General features: G+C 51.0%; 1 protein-coding gene across 1 annotated transcript in view; it reads right to left on the minus strand.

Annotated features, from left to right (window-relative positions):
* Positions 1–236: 236 nt before the first annotated feature.
* Rcc1l (RCC1 like) overlaps positions 237–15,110 on the minus strand; it is a 30,812-nt gene continuing 15,938 nt past the window's right edge. Inside the window, exons 8-11 of the mRNA XM_059249438.1 lie at positions 11,239–11,326; positions 9,502–9,675; positions 7,797–7,882; positions 237–1,076 (exon numbers count right to left, since the gene is read on the minus strand). Coding sequence (XP_059105421.1) covers positions 999–1,076; positions 7,797–7,882; positions 9,502–9,675; positions 11,239–11,326 — 426 coding nt within the window. The 3' untranslated portion in view covers positions 237–998. The remainder of the gene's footprint in view (positions 1,077–7,796; positions 7,883–9,501; positions 9,676–11,238; positions 11,327–15,110) is intronic.

The raw sequence follows: 15,110 nt of genomic DNA on the forward strand, positions 1-15,110 counted from the left end.
TTATTCATTGATCGTTTTTGTAGGCAATCTTTTCACAAATGTGCCCACAGAGGGAAGAGTAATAGGAATTCTAAGCCAGACAAAATTAGCTGTGATTTTGAGGGTTCTCTTTTCCTAGGAGTGTAAATTCTTGCAGAGAAAATAAGACGTCCATTCTTAGAAAAGTCAGAAAACAGACTTTATTCCTTCCAAGAGAACTTTGCAAACACTGTTCTGAAAGCAAAAGACAAGCTTTCTTCAAAACAAGCATTTTCCCAGTTCCTGAGGCCTCCTATTCCAAGGCTGGCCCTCCAGCCAAGATTCCACAGCCCTCAGCCCACAAGCATTTGGCCTGCAGCTTTTCTTCAGGGGCTTCTGGACTATTCAAAGCCAGGCAGGGAGGAGGTTCCAAGGCTGGGATACTGTAGAGCCTGGCTGCAGAGGGAGGCTGGCTCACACTGGCCACTCTATTAGAGTCTGGGGTGGCAGCTGATCAGAGAGGCCCTAGCTGAAGGCAGCTGGCTCTCTTGCTGAGCTGGGCCAGCCAGCAGCCCAAGTGTGTCCTGTTGTGATAGGGGAACAAGTTCTCCTGAGTGCTTTGTCATATCTCCAATCTCTTCATATCAAATGTGCCATGAATAATGAACTTCCCCTAAGAATAGTATCTCAGGCAAGACGCATCCCCAGATGCCACCATGTTACCTGAAAAGGACATCAGCCTGGCCACCCTAGGGCCTCGTGCCCTGGTACTCCTCAGGAGCACACCAAGCCAAGAGCAACCATCCTGAGCTGAATGCAGCAGCCAGGTGCCTCAGCAGGGGAGGGTCTTGTCCACAGACTCCTATTATAACGTCCCCACTGAGGACACAGAGTAAGAAGCATCCTGCTCCACACAGGCCCTGGCCCTCTCCTAGTATCCCAGTATCCCAGTGCTGGTGGCCACACCCTGCCCCTGCCAAGCTGCTGCTGTCAGTATAGTTCGGAAGCTGGAGCAACCCGGGATGGGCCCGGAAGGAGATTCAGATGAATGACTTGGCCAGAGTCACCATGTGATCCACACCACATGCCACGTCCACAGGCTCGCCGGGCATCGTCACCTGGAAAACAAGCCCCAGGACACAGTGAGAGGAAGGGCAGGCAGACTCTGGAGCCCTTCCGGGGAGACAGGGACTCACATAGCTCCAACTTTCTGTGTAGCTGAGGCTGACCATGAACTGATCCTCCTGCCTCTACCTCCCAAGTGCTGGGTTTACACACATGTAGTACCACACCTGCTTTCTGTGGTGCTGGGGACAGACCCTAGCTAGGGCTACGTGCATGCTAAGCAAGCACTCTACCTATTGAACCTCACCCTCAGCCCCACCTCTTGGTAGGTTCTTTGCCTTCTGTGAGTGTGGCCCTATCCCCTGCAAACAGGATGCCCACACTTTATCCACAGTAATCCACAGCTCATGAGTATCAGGAAAAGGCCACCCTACATCTCTACCCATCAATGGCATCATCTCTAGTAACTACCCTGGGAAGGCGGCCCTGGGGAAGGACACAGAGATTCCCTGCCTGAAGGTTGAGTGTTCAATGACTTTCCTGGAGGTCACTAAGTACAAGGGCACAGGAAAGGCTTCTGCCTGGTGGGTCTAGTGTGGGGACAGGGCCACGCTGGCCCAGTGACTTCCGTCACTTTACCTGTTGACCCCACTTGCAGCCATGGGCTGGAGCCCACGTATCCCCACCATGGTCACCTGAGAGGCGGAGTTCCTGCTATGTCTCAAAAGGCATCAGGGCCTCACCTAGCCTAGCCACGCTGCTGTCTAGGCCGGTCTTTCTCCCAGGAAGACTTAGCCCTCAATGCAGCAGGAGGCCGGGTTCCTCCTCAACCTCAGCACTGGAGTCTGTCCGTTTCCAGAGGACGCTCAGTTTTAGAGCCTTCCCTGCCAGGAACACCCTAGACTGTCTCAACTACACTCAAGCCTCAGAGCTACACTGGGCTTCCCAGAGGGCTGGTCCCTCAAGCCTCATTATTTTGTTCTTTATTACACTACTTATTTGTGTGTGTGTACATGCGCACATGTGTACATACATGCATGCATGCAGGCCACAGTACACCTGAGGTCAGAGGACAACCCTCAGGGGTTGGTTCCCCCCTCCACCTTGTAGACACTGAATATTAACTCAGGTAGTCAGGCTTGGTGTCAAGTGCCTCTACCCAGTGGCCTTCACAGGCTCTCTATTTTTTAATTTCTTTTTTCTTCCCTTTTTTGGTGTGTATGTGGTATACGTGTGTAAATGTACTGTGTTTGGTGGGTGTGTGGTGGGTATGTGGAAAGTAGTCTGTATGGTATGTAAGGAATGGAGTGTGTGATATATGTGTGTGGAATGTAATGTATATACTATATATACCGGCTGGTTTTATGTCAACCTAACACAAACTAAGTCATCAGAGAGGAGGAGCCTCAGCTGAGGAAACGCCTCCAATATCAGACTGTAGGCAAGCCTGGAGGGCCTTTTCCTAATTAGTGATTGATGTGGGAGGGCCCAGCTCATTGTGGGTCCTAACATCCCTGGATAAGATCCGACAGACACACACACACAGATGCATCAGACAGACAGACACACACACACACACACACACACACACACACACACATACACACACACACCCCAGAACGAAGTCTGAGCAAGCAATGAGGAGCAAGCCAGTAAGCAGCACCCCTCCATGGCCTCTGCATCAGCTCCTGCCTCCAGGTCCCAGCCCTGCTTGAGTTCCTGTCCTGACTTCCTTTGATGATGAACAGTGATAAATAGTACAAGCCAAATAAACCGTTTCCTCCCCAAGTTGCTTTGTTTGTGGTGTTTTATCACAGCAATGTAAATCTTACTAAGACAGTGCGTGTGTATGGAATGTAGTGTGTGTAGTGTATGTATAGTGTTGTGTGTGTGTGTGTGTGGTATGTATTAGTTTATGGGGAGATAATGTGTAGTGTGTAGAATGTAGTCTGTGTATGTCTATGTGGTTTGTGTGTGGAATGTGGTGTGTGGTATGGATGTGTCTATGTGGTATGTGTGTGGAATGTGGTGTGTGGTATGGGTGTGTGCAGTGCAGTGTGTGTGGAATGTGGTGTGTGGTATGGGTGTGTGCAGTGCAGTGTGTGTGGAATGTGGTGTGTGGTATGGGTGTGTGCAGTGCAGTGTGTGTGGAATGTGGTGTGTGGTATGGGTGTGTGCAGTGCAGTGTGTGTGGAATGTGGTGTGTGGTATGGGTGTGTGCAGTGTGCAGTGCAGTGTGTGTGGAATGTGGTGTGTGGTATGGGTGTGTGCAGTGTGCAGTGTATGTGGAATGTGGTATGGGTGTGTGCTGTGTGTGGTGCAGTGTGTGTGGAATGTGGTGTGTGGTATGGGTATGTGCAGTGCGGTGTGTGTGGAATGCGGTGTGTGGTATGGGTGTGTGCTATGCAGTGTGTGTGGAATGTGGTGTGTGGTATGGGTGTGTGCTGTGTGTGGTGCAGTGTGTGTGGAATGTGTGTGGTATGGGTGTGTGCAGTGCAGTGTGTGTGGAATGTGGTGTGTGTTATGGGTGTGTGCAGTGCAGTGTGTGTGGAATGTGGTGTGTGGTATGGGTGTATGCTGTGTGTGGTGCAGTGTGTGTAAGTGTGGAAACCAGTGGCTGACCCCAGGTGTCTTCTTCTAGCACTAACCACCTTATTATTTGAGACACACCCATACTACACACCACATTCCACATACACTGCACTGCACACACCCATACCACACACCACATTCCACACACACTGCACTGCACACACCCATACCACACACCACATTCCACACACACTGCACTGCACCCTGTAAATCAGGTATGGGAGGAAGAACCAAAAGGACCAGAACTTCCTTGCTACACAACGAGTTTGAGGCTAGCCTGGGCTACATGAGTCTCTGTCAAAATAAATAAAAACCCAGGTGTTAAGTACCTCCTAATAACTCCATCTCCCAACTGAGAACTACTTAAATCTCGTGTTCCTCACAGGCTCTCAATGCAGAAGGGCACATGCCAGCCTAGGCACACCCTGCATGACTGTGCCTTCAGATGCTCACCCAGATGTGGATGGGGGAATCAGCTGGCCAGATCCCTATTCAACTGTCCTTCCCTGCCGACAGCTGCAGAGAAGCTATGTCTGCCTGGGCAATTTCCTGAGTTTAGGGCAGAAATGAATGCCCGCAACAGGTGGCCTGGCCTAAAAGCACCGAAGTGGCAGGTGCTGACCGTGGAGCTTCAGCTCCATTAGGGGCTGCTGGCGACGGCAGATGAAGGCAGGAACCACGCCACGCTGCCTCGCTGCCTCCCCAAACAAAAGGCCTCGGAAAAAGCTGCCACGCAGACCACTGAGCAAACAGAAATGGGCCCTAGGTGACAGAGGCAGCCTGGAGCTGCAGGTGCGGCCCCGGGCCAGCCCCAGAACAGCAGTGACCGGCTGCCCCATGATGACCTAGCCAGGTGGGTTCTTAGCAACCTCCGAGGCCCCTTGAGATCATCTATTTACCCTCCTGGGAAAGTGCCTTGCCATGATCATCCACACCCAGCCCACTGCACTTAAGCACCTATCTGCCGTTCCCCAGACGCTCTGGCCATTAGCACCCAAAACACAGGAAGCTGTTAGGTCTCTGCTTGCCGGCCAGGACCTGTGGCCAATGAGGACCTCTTGGAACAGCAGGCTCCTAAGACTCCAGTGCCCCCCGGCGTGTGTCTCTCAGGTCTCTGAAGAGACTCCACAATAAGCCTATCCCTAGTCGTGTGGGGATTTCTGGCCTCTGGGTCTCATGTAGCCCAAGCTGGACTCAAATGCCCTGTGTATCTGAGGATGACCTTGAACTTCTGGTCCTCCTGCCTCCACCTCTTGCTCCCAAGTCCTGGGATTACAAGTGTGCTCTGCCACATCCAGTTTATGAGGTGCTAGGGACTGAACCCAGGGCTCCTTTCGTGCTAAGCAAGTCCTTTTTTTTTTTTTTTTTTTTTTTGAGAGAGAGAATATCTCACGATATAGCCGAGAGAGAGAGAGAGAGAGAGAGAGAGAGAGAGAGAGAGAGAGAGAGAGAGAGAGAGAGAATATCTCACTATATAGCCCAGGCTGACCTGATTCCTGCCTCAGCCTTCCAAGTGGCTAGGATTACAGGTGTGCACCACCATGCCCATCAAATTAAAAGATCTGAGTCTGGCTTCACCTGGGACTTGTGTGCGTGACCTCATGGGATCCGCCTCAGGTCTCACAGCTCAACTCTGCAAGAAGGGCTGTGGTACAGGAGCCCCACACCACCCTGTGGCTATGGTTTGGATCTCAAGTGTGCCCTGAAGACCCATGTGTTGAAAGCTTGATCCTCAGCTCGGTGCTCCCGGGAAACGGTAGCAATCTATAGAGGTGGGACCTACTGAGGGGACGTTAGGGATTGGGGATGCCTTAGACTTTCCATTGCTGTGATGAAACACCACGGACAACAAGCAACTTGGGGAGGAAAGGGTTCATTTGGGTATGCTTCCATGTCACAGCCCATCGCTGAGGGAAATCAGGGCAGGAACCTGGAGGCAGGAGCTGATGCAGAAGCTGTGGAGGATGCTGCTTACTGACTTGCTCCCTATGGCTTGCTCAGCCTGCTTTCTTTTGCACCCAGGACCACCAGCCCAGATGTGGCATTACCTACAGCGGGCTGGGCCCTCACACAGCAGTCACTAATTTTAAAAATGCCCTACGGGCTTGCCTATAACATCTTATGGAGGCATTTTCTCAACTGAGGTTCCTTCCTCTCAGATGACTCTAGCTTGTGTCAAACTGACAGACAAAAAACAAAAACAAAAACACAGCTAGCCAGCACAGGGAGCGTGCCTTTGAAGGTAATGAAAGGACCCCAACCCCTTTCTACCCCTCTGATTCCAGCCTCCAATGAGGTAAGCAGCTTTAAGGTCACATGTCCTGCTATGCTGTACAGCCCTGCCAAGGCTAAAGCAGTGGGGTCAGCTGACCCCAGCTACAGCTTCTAAAACCAGAACCAAATCAAACACTGCCTCTGTTAAGATGATGACCCCAGGTATTTGTTACAAGAACGAAAGCTAATGGACCTGTCCAGCCTCCCCTTCATCTAATCAAAAGGTGACAAGAGACAGTGCAGTTGCCTGGCGTGAGTCCTGGGGGCTCACCAATGTGCAAGAGAGCGGGCAGCGGGGTGCTGCCAACACAGTCGGCACCAGGCAGACAGGCTCATCCCCTCAACAGGAGGCCGGCAGGGTGCTAGTGCTCTGGCCGTAGGAGTCGGAACAAGAGGGTGTATGCACGCTGAGAATGGAGGTGTCGGGTTCAGGGGCCTGGACATGGACTCCTCCCCAGCGGCTCTGCTTCGCCAAGTCACCTCAGCAGGTAACCAGCTAGGAGACACACCTCTGGCCATGTCTGTAAGGGAGTCCCTAGGTTGGTTTAACTGAGGTGGGAACACCCATCTTGAATGTAGGTAGCACCATTCCATGGGCCGGGGTCCTGGACTGAATACAAAGGAGAAAGCGAGCTGAGCACCAGCATCTTCTCTCTCTGCTTCCTGACTGTGGATATGAGGTGAGCAGCCACCTCCTGCTCCTGCCGCCATGCCTTCCCCGCCATGATGGACTGTGCACCCTCAGACTGTGAGCCACAGGAAACCCTTCCTCCCTTAAGCTGCTTTTGTCAAAACAACAAGAAACTAATCCATCCACACTCACGGGTAAGTGACTGGCCTGGGAAGCATTCACTATTCCAAGACCCAACTGTTTCCACTGTTCTCCAAGGCCACACTCGAAAAGAGGACAAGCTGAAGGGGGGGTGATGTGTGAAGGGGGTGCTGGCTCTCAGACCAGACCAGCAATAGTCTGCAGAGGAATCTGCATGCACATGTGCGCTTGTATACTTATTTTCTTGGAAGACTGGATTTTTATAATGTTCCTAAACTGTGAAAGACATTTCTTTTCTTTTCTTTTTTAGATTGGGTCTCATGCAACTCAGGCTGGCCTCAAACTGGCCATGTAGCTAAGAATGACCTTGAACTTCTGATTCTTCTGCTTCCACAAGTGTAGTGCTGGGGTTAAAGGTGTGGGCCACCCCACTAAGTTTACATACATGGTGCTGAGGATGGATCCCAAGGATTCACATGTGCTATGCAGCTACTCTACCAACTGAGCTGTGTCTCTGGCCTGCCTACCTGGAAGCTTCTCTCAGGGACTGCAGCACTGAGTAGGGATTCACTGACTACACGGAACAGAAGGGCTGAAGGCCTGCACACTTAGAGGCTGGTGCTACATCCAGCCGCTGACCATCACCTCCACACAAGCCTCCCTGGAGCTCAGCCTAGATGGTGGCACACAGCCAACAGTAGGTCCTGAATTCCGTTCTTTATCTGGTTCTGCTTCCCTTGGCACACCCTCCGCAACCCACCCCTACACGGTCTTACCCTCCGCAACCCACCCCTGCACGGTCTTACCCTCCGCAACCCACCCCTGCACGGTCTTACCCTCCGCAACCCACCCCTGCACGGTCTTACCCTCCGCAACCCACCCCTGCACGGTCTTACCCTCCGCAACCCACCCCTGCACGGTCTTACCCTCCGCAACCCACCCCTGCACGGTCTTACCCTCCGCAACCCACCCCTGCACGGTCTTACCCTCCGCAACCCACCCCTGCACGGTCTTACCCTCCACAACCCACCCCTCATGGTCTTACCCTCCACAACCCACCCCTGCACGGTCTTACCCTCCACAACCCACCCCTGCATGGTCTTACCCTCCACAACCCACCCCTGCATGGTCTTACCCTCCATGGGAAGTACTGGTCTTCGAGGCGTCCGATGCCCAAGCACCCTCGGATGTTCTTGCCCCACACAAACAGCTCACCCTTGTCTGCAAAGGAAGGAAGACGAGGGCTTGGTGGGGGCTACACAAGGGGCAGGCCATCAAGAGGACGGCCTTCCAAGAGTCAGGGACAAGCAGAACCTACTGCTCGCTCAACTCAGCCTCTGACCTGAATCTCAGAGAAAAGCACCCTAGAGAATGTTCCATCCCCAAACCAGGTCCCAGGCCAGGCCTTAGGGCAGCCAGCCTAGGGAAGGCAGGTCTTGGTGTAGACAGAGTCCAGGGCTCCCGTGCACAGCCCTCTATGCTCATCTGGATGGCCTGCTACCAGCCACAGCTCCATCTGACCCAGCTCGGCCCTTTCTGAATGACGGTGAGGCCAGACGACCAGTTCTGCTTGGGTTTCAGTGTGTGGGTGTGCTCTGTGAGGACACATAGAGCAAGTGGGTTCCTAACTGTGTCGGATCTGTGTCTGTGTGCTGGGCACTGGGGACAGGGCAGCAACTGACAACCATGCTTCCTGTGCTCATGCACTTCACCTACTAGAAGAGCCAAAAATGGACAAATGAACAAACTAATAAACACAGTGATGGCACCTTGGAGAAAGTGCTGTACTGCTGAGCTATGCCCCTCACTGGCAAAGTCTAGGCAGCCATTCTACCACTGAGCCATGTCACAGCCCTTCACTGGGGGATTCTAGAGAGATCTACTGCCGAGTCACATCTCAAGTCAAAAGACTTTTTATTTTCAGAGAGCAGCGTATTACAGATTCACAAACGGGAACGGAAGAGAGTGAAAAGGAGCCATGTCATTTGAGTTAGGCATGGAGGTCAGTTACACGGCAGACCAGAAGTACCAGAAAAAGCAAATGTAGGTTCTGGTGAGGAGAAAAAAAGGCAAAGTTAAGCTTTTCTCTCAAGAAGACTTGAGCGGCAAGGAGTCACTACGGTGCCGCACACACAGTAACTGCTATCCAGGGGACTGCAGAGCAGCCGTCTGAACTGCGGCGTGGCAGTAGAGCATGAGGAAGGCCGCGGTCCAGACGCTTGTGGAGCAACTCGGTATTTCAGGGCTCTACAACCTGTCGGTCAGCCTCCAGCCAGCCACCTCTGCGGTTGGTCATCCCTCCCCAGCACCCTGGAGGGTCTGAGCTCTGCTGCCAGGAAGGTAGGCCACTTGACAGCCTGCACACTCACTTCTGCGTCGCTCACTCATGCATGGCCCAGACTCTCCTGGTTTTCACTAGCATTCCAGCTAACCCTTCTCCCCACCTACCCCCCAACAGGTGCCTGCATGACCACACAACAAAGAACCCAAACCAAAGTGCCAGCATGAAAGGAAGGTACGTGTCCTTTACACAGACTAGACTACCTCAACATGCCTCCCTCTTTACTTATCCCAAGAAGACATCAATCTATTGGGCAGGCAGACAGACGGACGGACGGATGGGTGGATGGAAAAAGGGAGGGAAGGATAGAGGACAGATGAATAAAAGGATGGACAGAGATGGGATAGATATAGACCGTAGAATGGAGGGAAGGACAGAAAGATGGGTGGATAAATGGATGGCTATAAAGGGATGTAGGTTGATGACAGAAGCTGAGCGCTATCCCAGTTTGAGAAGGAACAGATTTTGGCCTGGCTGCCCAGCAAGCAGGGTAACTTACTGGTGAGTGCAGCAAAATGGCTAAGCCCACATCGGATCTGGGAAACCTGGACGTCGGGGTTGAACTCTGTCAAGCCAAAGAGCGTGGGTGGAATCATTTCTGGAAGTGCCGTTTCCAAGAGGTTTGGTCCTTTCCCAAGAATCCCATAGCCCCAGACGAAGACATGTCCTTCTTCTGTGTCACAACAAAAACAGCGGGTGTGAGTCGAGGCAAACAAAGCCCTCCCTTGCTGTGAAAACAACAGGGGCTGGGGTGGGGCTCAGCTGGCAGAGTGCATGCTGAGCATGCATGGAGCCCTGGGTTCCATCCCCAGACCACATAAACCAGGCACGGCAGAGCATGCCTGTAATCCCCAAACTCAGGAGGTGGAGGCAGGAGGATCACCTTGAGATATGTGAGACACCCTGAGCTAGCAGCTTGAAAATTATTCTCTCCCTGATTAAATACTTGCCTATGGTTAGGGAGGAAGCCACTCAGAGCAGAAACAACCCACTTCTTGAGAGTAATGGAGGGAGGGTATCCACAAAACCCACTGGGCACACAAAATCTTGTGGATGCTTCCCCACCAACAGCACCAAATTTCACGCTGATCAGAACACCATACCAGACACAAGCCATTCTAGCCAGATTCTTAAAACTCTTAGAAATGAGCCAGGTGGTGGTGCACACCTTTAATCTCAGCACTCGGGAGACAGAGGCAGGCGGATCTCTGAGTTCAAGGCTAACCTGGTCTATAGAGTTCCAGGACAGCAGCCAGGGCCACACAGAGAAACCCTGTCTCAAAAAAAAAAAAAAACCACAAAATACAAAACTCTTAGCTTTTTAATTTGCTTTTGGGGGAGTAGAAGTTTTTGGTTTTGCTGTGGGGTGGGTCTGATTTTGTTTTTTAGATTTATTTTATGTGTATGAGTCTTTTGCTCAAATGTGTATCTGCGTACAATATGGGTCCCTGATACCTGAGAAGGTCAAAACAGGGTACCAAATTCCCTGGACTAGAGTTATGGATGATTGTGAACCGCCATGTGGATGCTGGATCTTCTGCAAAAACAAGTGCTCTTAACCACTGAGCCACATCTCCAGCTCCAGGTGTTTTGTTGAAGACACAGTCTTGCTCTATAGTCCAGGCTGGCCTGGATTTATAATCCTCCACCTCAGCCTCTTGAGTGCTGGCAATCAAAGACCTGCACCACAATGTCCAGCCCTCCTTCCTTCCCTCTCCCTTTCCTTCCTTCCTTCTCAGTACCCCTCCCCCAGCCCTTCTGGCCTTCCCTCTTTCTTTTTGGTACAGTGCTAAGGACAGTATCTGGTTCTTCATGCTTTAGTGCTTTACCACTGAACTACTCTGTAGCCCTGGCTATAACAAGTGCAATACTCCTCCTGCTAGGGGCAGAGCACAGTGACAGAGCAGGGTTTTCATGCATGAGACCCTGGGCAAGCGGCTCAGTGGTCCACCCCTGCTGGAATCCCCCTAGTAAACATAGGGGCCTGTGTCTGATCGCCAGCTCCTGATCCAGATGTTTGCTACAAAATGGCAAAGCTCTCTGGCTGTCTATGCATCTGTATCCTGAGCTCCTAACCTGTTGGGAATCTCACCCCTACCCTGTAATCACTGAATGACAGTAACTAGATGTTCCCATAGGCGCGCTCCCCTCTTCAGGAATCTGAAGCACACACACCGTCCCCTTCCCTAGCTCATCTCCCATTGTTTCTCCAGGAGCTGCCGGAAGTGGCTCTCACCATTTAATACCGCACAGCCTGTGCCACCACAAGCCGCCTGCTTCACCTTGCCCACTTCAGAGAAAGGCAAGCACCGAGGGACACTCACCTGCACCAAAGAAAAGAGCGGGCATGGTTAGGGAAAACAAAGGAGCCGGAAGCGGGAAGAATCCATGGCTAACGTCCCAGCTCACTCATTCACTCCACAAAGGTTTCCCCAGTACCTCTCATCACTAAGCTTCCTGACCAAGGGCTTAGGACACAGAAGGGAGCCAGAGGGCCCAGTTCCCCTCTTCTGGGAGGCAGGTGTCAATCAAACTCAGCACCTTCTTCCATTTGTGCTAGCCGGAAGTGTGGAGGGCATTTCCAGGAGTCTCTAAGAGGCTGGCCTGACATGGGGGAGGGGGAGGGGTCCCTTTTCCTGAGCTCTGAAGGGTAAGAAGGGGTAGCTAGGCAAGGGGATAAGGGAGCATCCTCCAGTTGGAAGAGATGTACCAAGGGAACAGGACAAGCACAGCCCACTCTAAGAGGTCAGGACTGGCCAGGTGTGGTGGTGCACCCCTTTAATCCCAGCACAGGAGGCAGAAGCAGGTGGATCTCTATGAGTTTGAGGCCCTGGTCTACATAGAGAGTCCCAGACCAGCCAGAGTTATGAATTAAAACCCTAAAAAAAGGAGAAAAAGAAAATGATATAGGCATGGTGGCACACACTTTTAAGCCCTGCCCTCAGGATACAGAGGCAGGCAGATTTCCGTGAGTTCAAGGCCAGCCTGGTCTACGTAACAAGTTCCAGACCCATTAGGGATACACAGTGAGAACCTGTCTCAAAATTAAAGTTTTAAAAAAAGAAGAGAGATAACAAATGGTTTTTAGGAGTGTCTGCTGCTCTTCCTGAGCACCCAAGCTCAGTTTCCAGCACCCACATCTGGTAGCTCACAACTGCCTGTAACTCTAGCTCCAGAGGATCCAACACTCTCTACCAGCCTTCAAGGTCACCTACACTAACATGCCCAGACTCACACAGATACAACTCAGACACATAAATTAATCTTTTAAAACAATGTTTAAAAAAAAAGGGGGGGTGGGGATTTAGCTCAGTGGTAGAGTGCTTGCCTAGCAAGCGCAAGGCCCTGGGTTCGATCCTCAGCTCCAAAATTAATTAATTAATTAATTAATTAATTAATTAAAAAAGACGAGGGGGAAGCCCGGTCAGCAGGACACTGTAAACCACTGTATGAATATGGTCCTTGTCATGTTTGAATCTGAAATGGCCCCAGAGGCTCATGTGTTGTCCTGGGGTGTTCGTAGTTTTGGTTGTTTGTTTGTTTTGAAACAAGGTCTCTCTCTATATAGCTTTGGCTGCCCAGGAACTCACTCTGTAGCCCAGGCTGGCCTCGAACTCACAGAGCTCCCCCTGCCTCTGCCTCCCGAGTGTTGGGATTAAAGGAGTGCACCACCACATCCCTGGCTCAGCTCAGGTTTGGAAACTTACTCCCTAGCTTGTGGTGTTGGAATATGGTCCAAGAATAGGGCTGTGTGAGAATTCTAAATGCTTGTGAGAAAACTCCAAGAAAACAAGAGTCTTGTGACCTCAGTTTCTTCAAAACAGAACTGTTCTTGGAATATGTTTTTGTGTTCCTCCCAGATACAGCAGACGAAAGTGAGTTATTCATATGCCTCTAGGGAAAAACATGGTTTTGCCACATACAGCTTATCCCTGTGATTGTACACTTTACTCAGGCAACTCTTCCTAACCCTCCAAGTAGAAACTGTCCGATGCTCTGAATAAAGCTGGCTATTGCGTAAGACTTTATAGTCCGCCTCACTTTAGACTCCGTTCTCCCAGGTCATGCCACCAACTAGATCGGTAAACGGTGCTTTGAAGGCTGGGAACTTTTAGGAGGTGGGGCCTGGCTGGTAGGAGGGCGGTAGAGGCTTGCCTTGACGGTTACAGCCTGACCCCATGCTCCTGGGTGTGGTGGCTCATACCTGCACTACTCTGCAGCTACAGTGTGAGACCCTGTCTGAAAAAAAAAAAAAAAAAGGAAATAAATAAAAAATAAGAGTTGCTGAGATAAACCCATTCACTGCCAAGCTTGACTACCTGAACCAACATGATACCAGGAGAGAACTTACTCCTACAAGCTGTCCTCTGACCACACACACACACCATGGCACACATAGACACACAGAGTCTAAACAAACAAGTGTAAAGAAGTTAAAATAAGCTGGGTGTGATGGTGCACACCTTTGATCCCAGCACTCAGAGGGCAAAAGCAGTAAGACTCTATTAGCTCAAGACCAGCCTGGTTTACATAGCAAGTTCCAGAACAGCCAGGGCTACAAAGAGAGAGATCCTGTCTCAAAACAAAAATAAGAAAATCGGGGCTGGAGAAATGGCTCAGAGGTTAAGAACACTGCTTGTTCTTCCAAAGGTCCTGAGTTCAATTCCCAGCAACCACATGGTGGCTCACAACCATCTGTAATGAGATCTGGTGCCCTCTTCTGGCTTGCAGGGATATGTGCAGACAGAACACTGTATACATAATAAACAAACAAATCTTTAAAAAAAAAAAAAGAAGAAGAAAATCAAAAAGAAAATCAAAATTGTATTGGCCACTTCCACAGTGGCTCCCAGGGGTCTGGGCCTCCTGCTATCCACACCCACGGGTGATCTTGGGCGTGGGCTAACACAGGTGACTTGCTTCTACTAAACAGAATTCCAGAAGTAAGGGACTATCACTTCAAATGATCCACCACGGAATTCGGCCTCAATGGCCTGCTCACCTGCTGCTCTAATGGAGCCAGCTGCCACACTGTTACAACCCCTCTCCTCCAGAGTGGAGAGACCCACATGGCGAGGAATCCAGAAAGCTCTGGCCAGCAGCTAGCAAATGGCCAAGCCCCAGTGAGGCACCAGGGCCTCGGTCCAGCAGAGAGCCTGCATCCTGACAATCACCAGCAGAGGAAGGCTGGAGATAGCTCCTTTCCAGGGAAACCCCACAATGACTGTAACTTTATCAGGCTCAGGGACAAGAAACCTGCTGCCCCTGCCAGGTTCCTGACCCACCATTACATAAAAAATGTGAAGTGTTGGGAATGCAACTCAGTGGTATAGCACCCACCTAGTGCACTCGAGGTCCTGGGTGCCATTCCCAGGACCATAAAAACAAAAGCAGGCCAGGGCAGAGAAACAGAATGAGATGTGACAATGTCAGCCATTACATCACATAGCAGTGTGAGCTTTGGGGGATGAGAAAGATGCTCTGGGAGTTTGACAGTAGTAAAACCTTTGCAAGAGGAGTGTTAGCTTTTTCTTTAAATGTTTAGTGTTTGCTTATATGGTTTTTTTCTTTTCTTTTTTTTTTTGGTTTTTTTGAGACAGGGTTTCTCTGTGTAGTCTTGGTGACTGTCCTGGCTCTCGCTCTGTAGCCCAGGCTGGCCTCAAACTCACAGAGATCCGCCTGCCTCTGCCTCCTGAGTGCTGGGATTAAAGGCATGCGCCACCACCACCCAGCCATAAATGTTTTTCTTTTGTTTTTTTCTTTTTCTTTTTGTTTATTTTTTATTTTACATTCATTGGTGTTTTGCTTTCATGCATGTCTGTGTAAGGGTGATGGATCCCCTGGAACTTGAGTTACAGACAGTTGTGAACTGCCATGTGGGAATTGAACCCAGGTCCTCTGGAAGAGCAGCCAGTGCTCTTAACCACTGAGCCATCTCTCCAGCCCCATGTTTGTATGGTTTTTTGAGACACAGTTTCTCTGTGTAGCCCTGGCTGTCCTGGAACTCGTTCTGTAGACCAGGCTGGAATCGAACTCACAGGGATCCACCTGCCTCTACCTCCCGAGTGCTGGGATTAAAGGCGTGCTCCACCACTGCGAGCTGTTCAA

Source organism: Peromyscus eremicus, chromosome 23 (genome assembly GCF_949786415.1).
Source record: "Peromyscus eremicus chromosome 23, PerEre_H2_v1, whole genome shotgun sequence".
In the NCBI taxonomy this organism is placed as follows: domain Eukaryota; kingdom Metazoa; phylum Chordata; class Mammalia; order Rodentia; family Cricetidae; genus Peromyscus; species Peromyscus eremicus.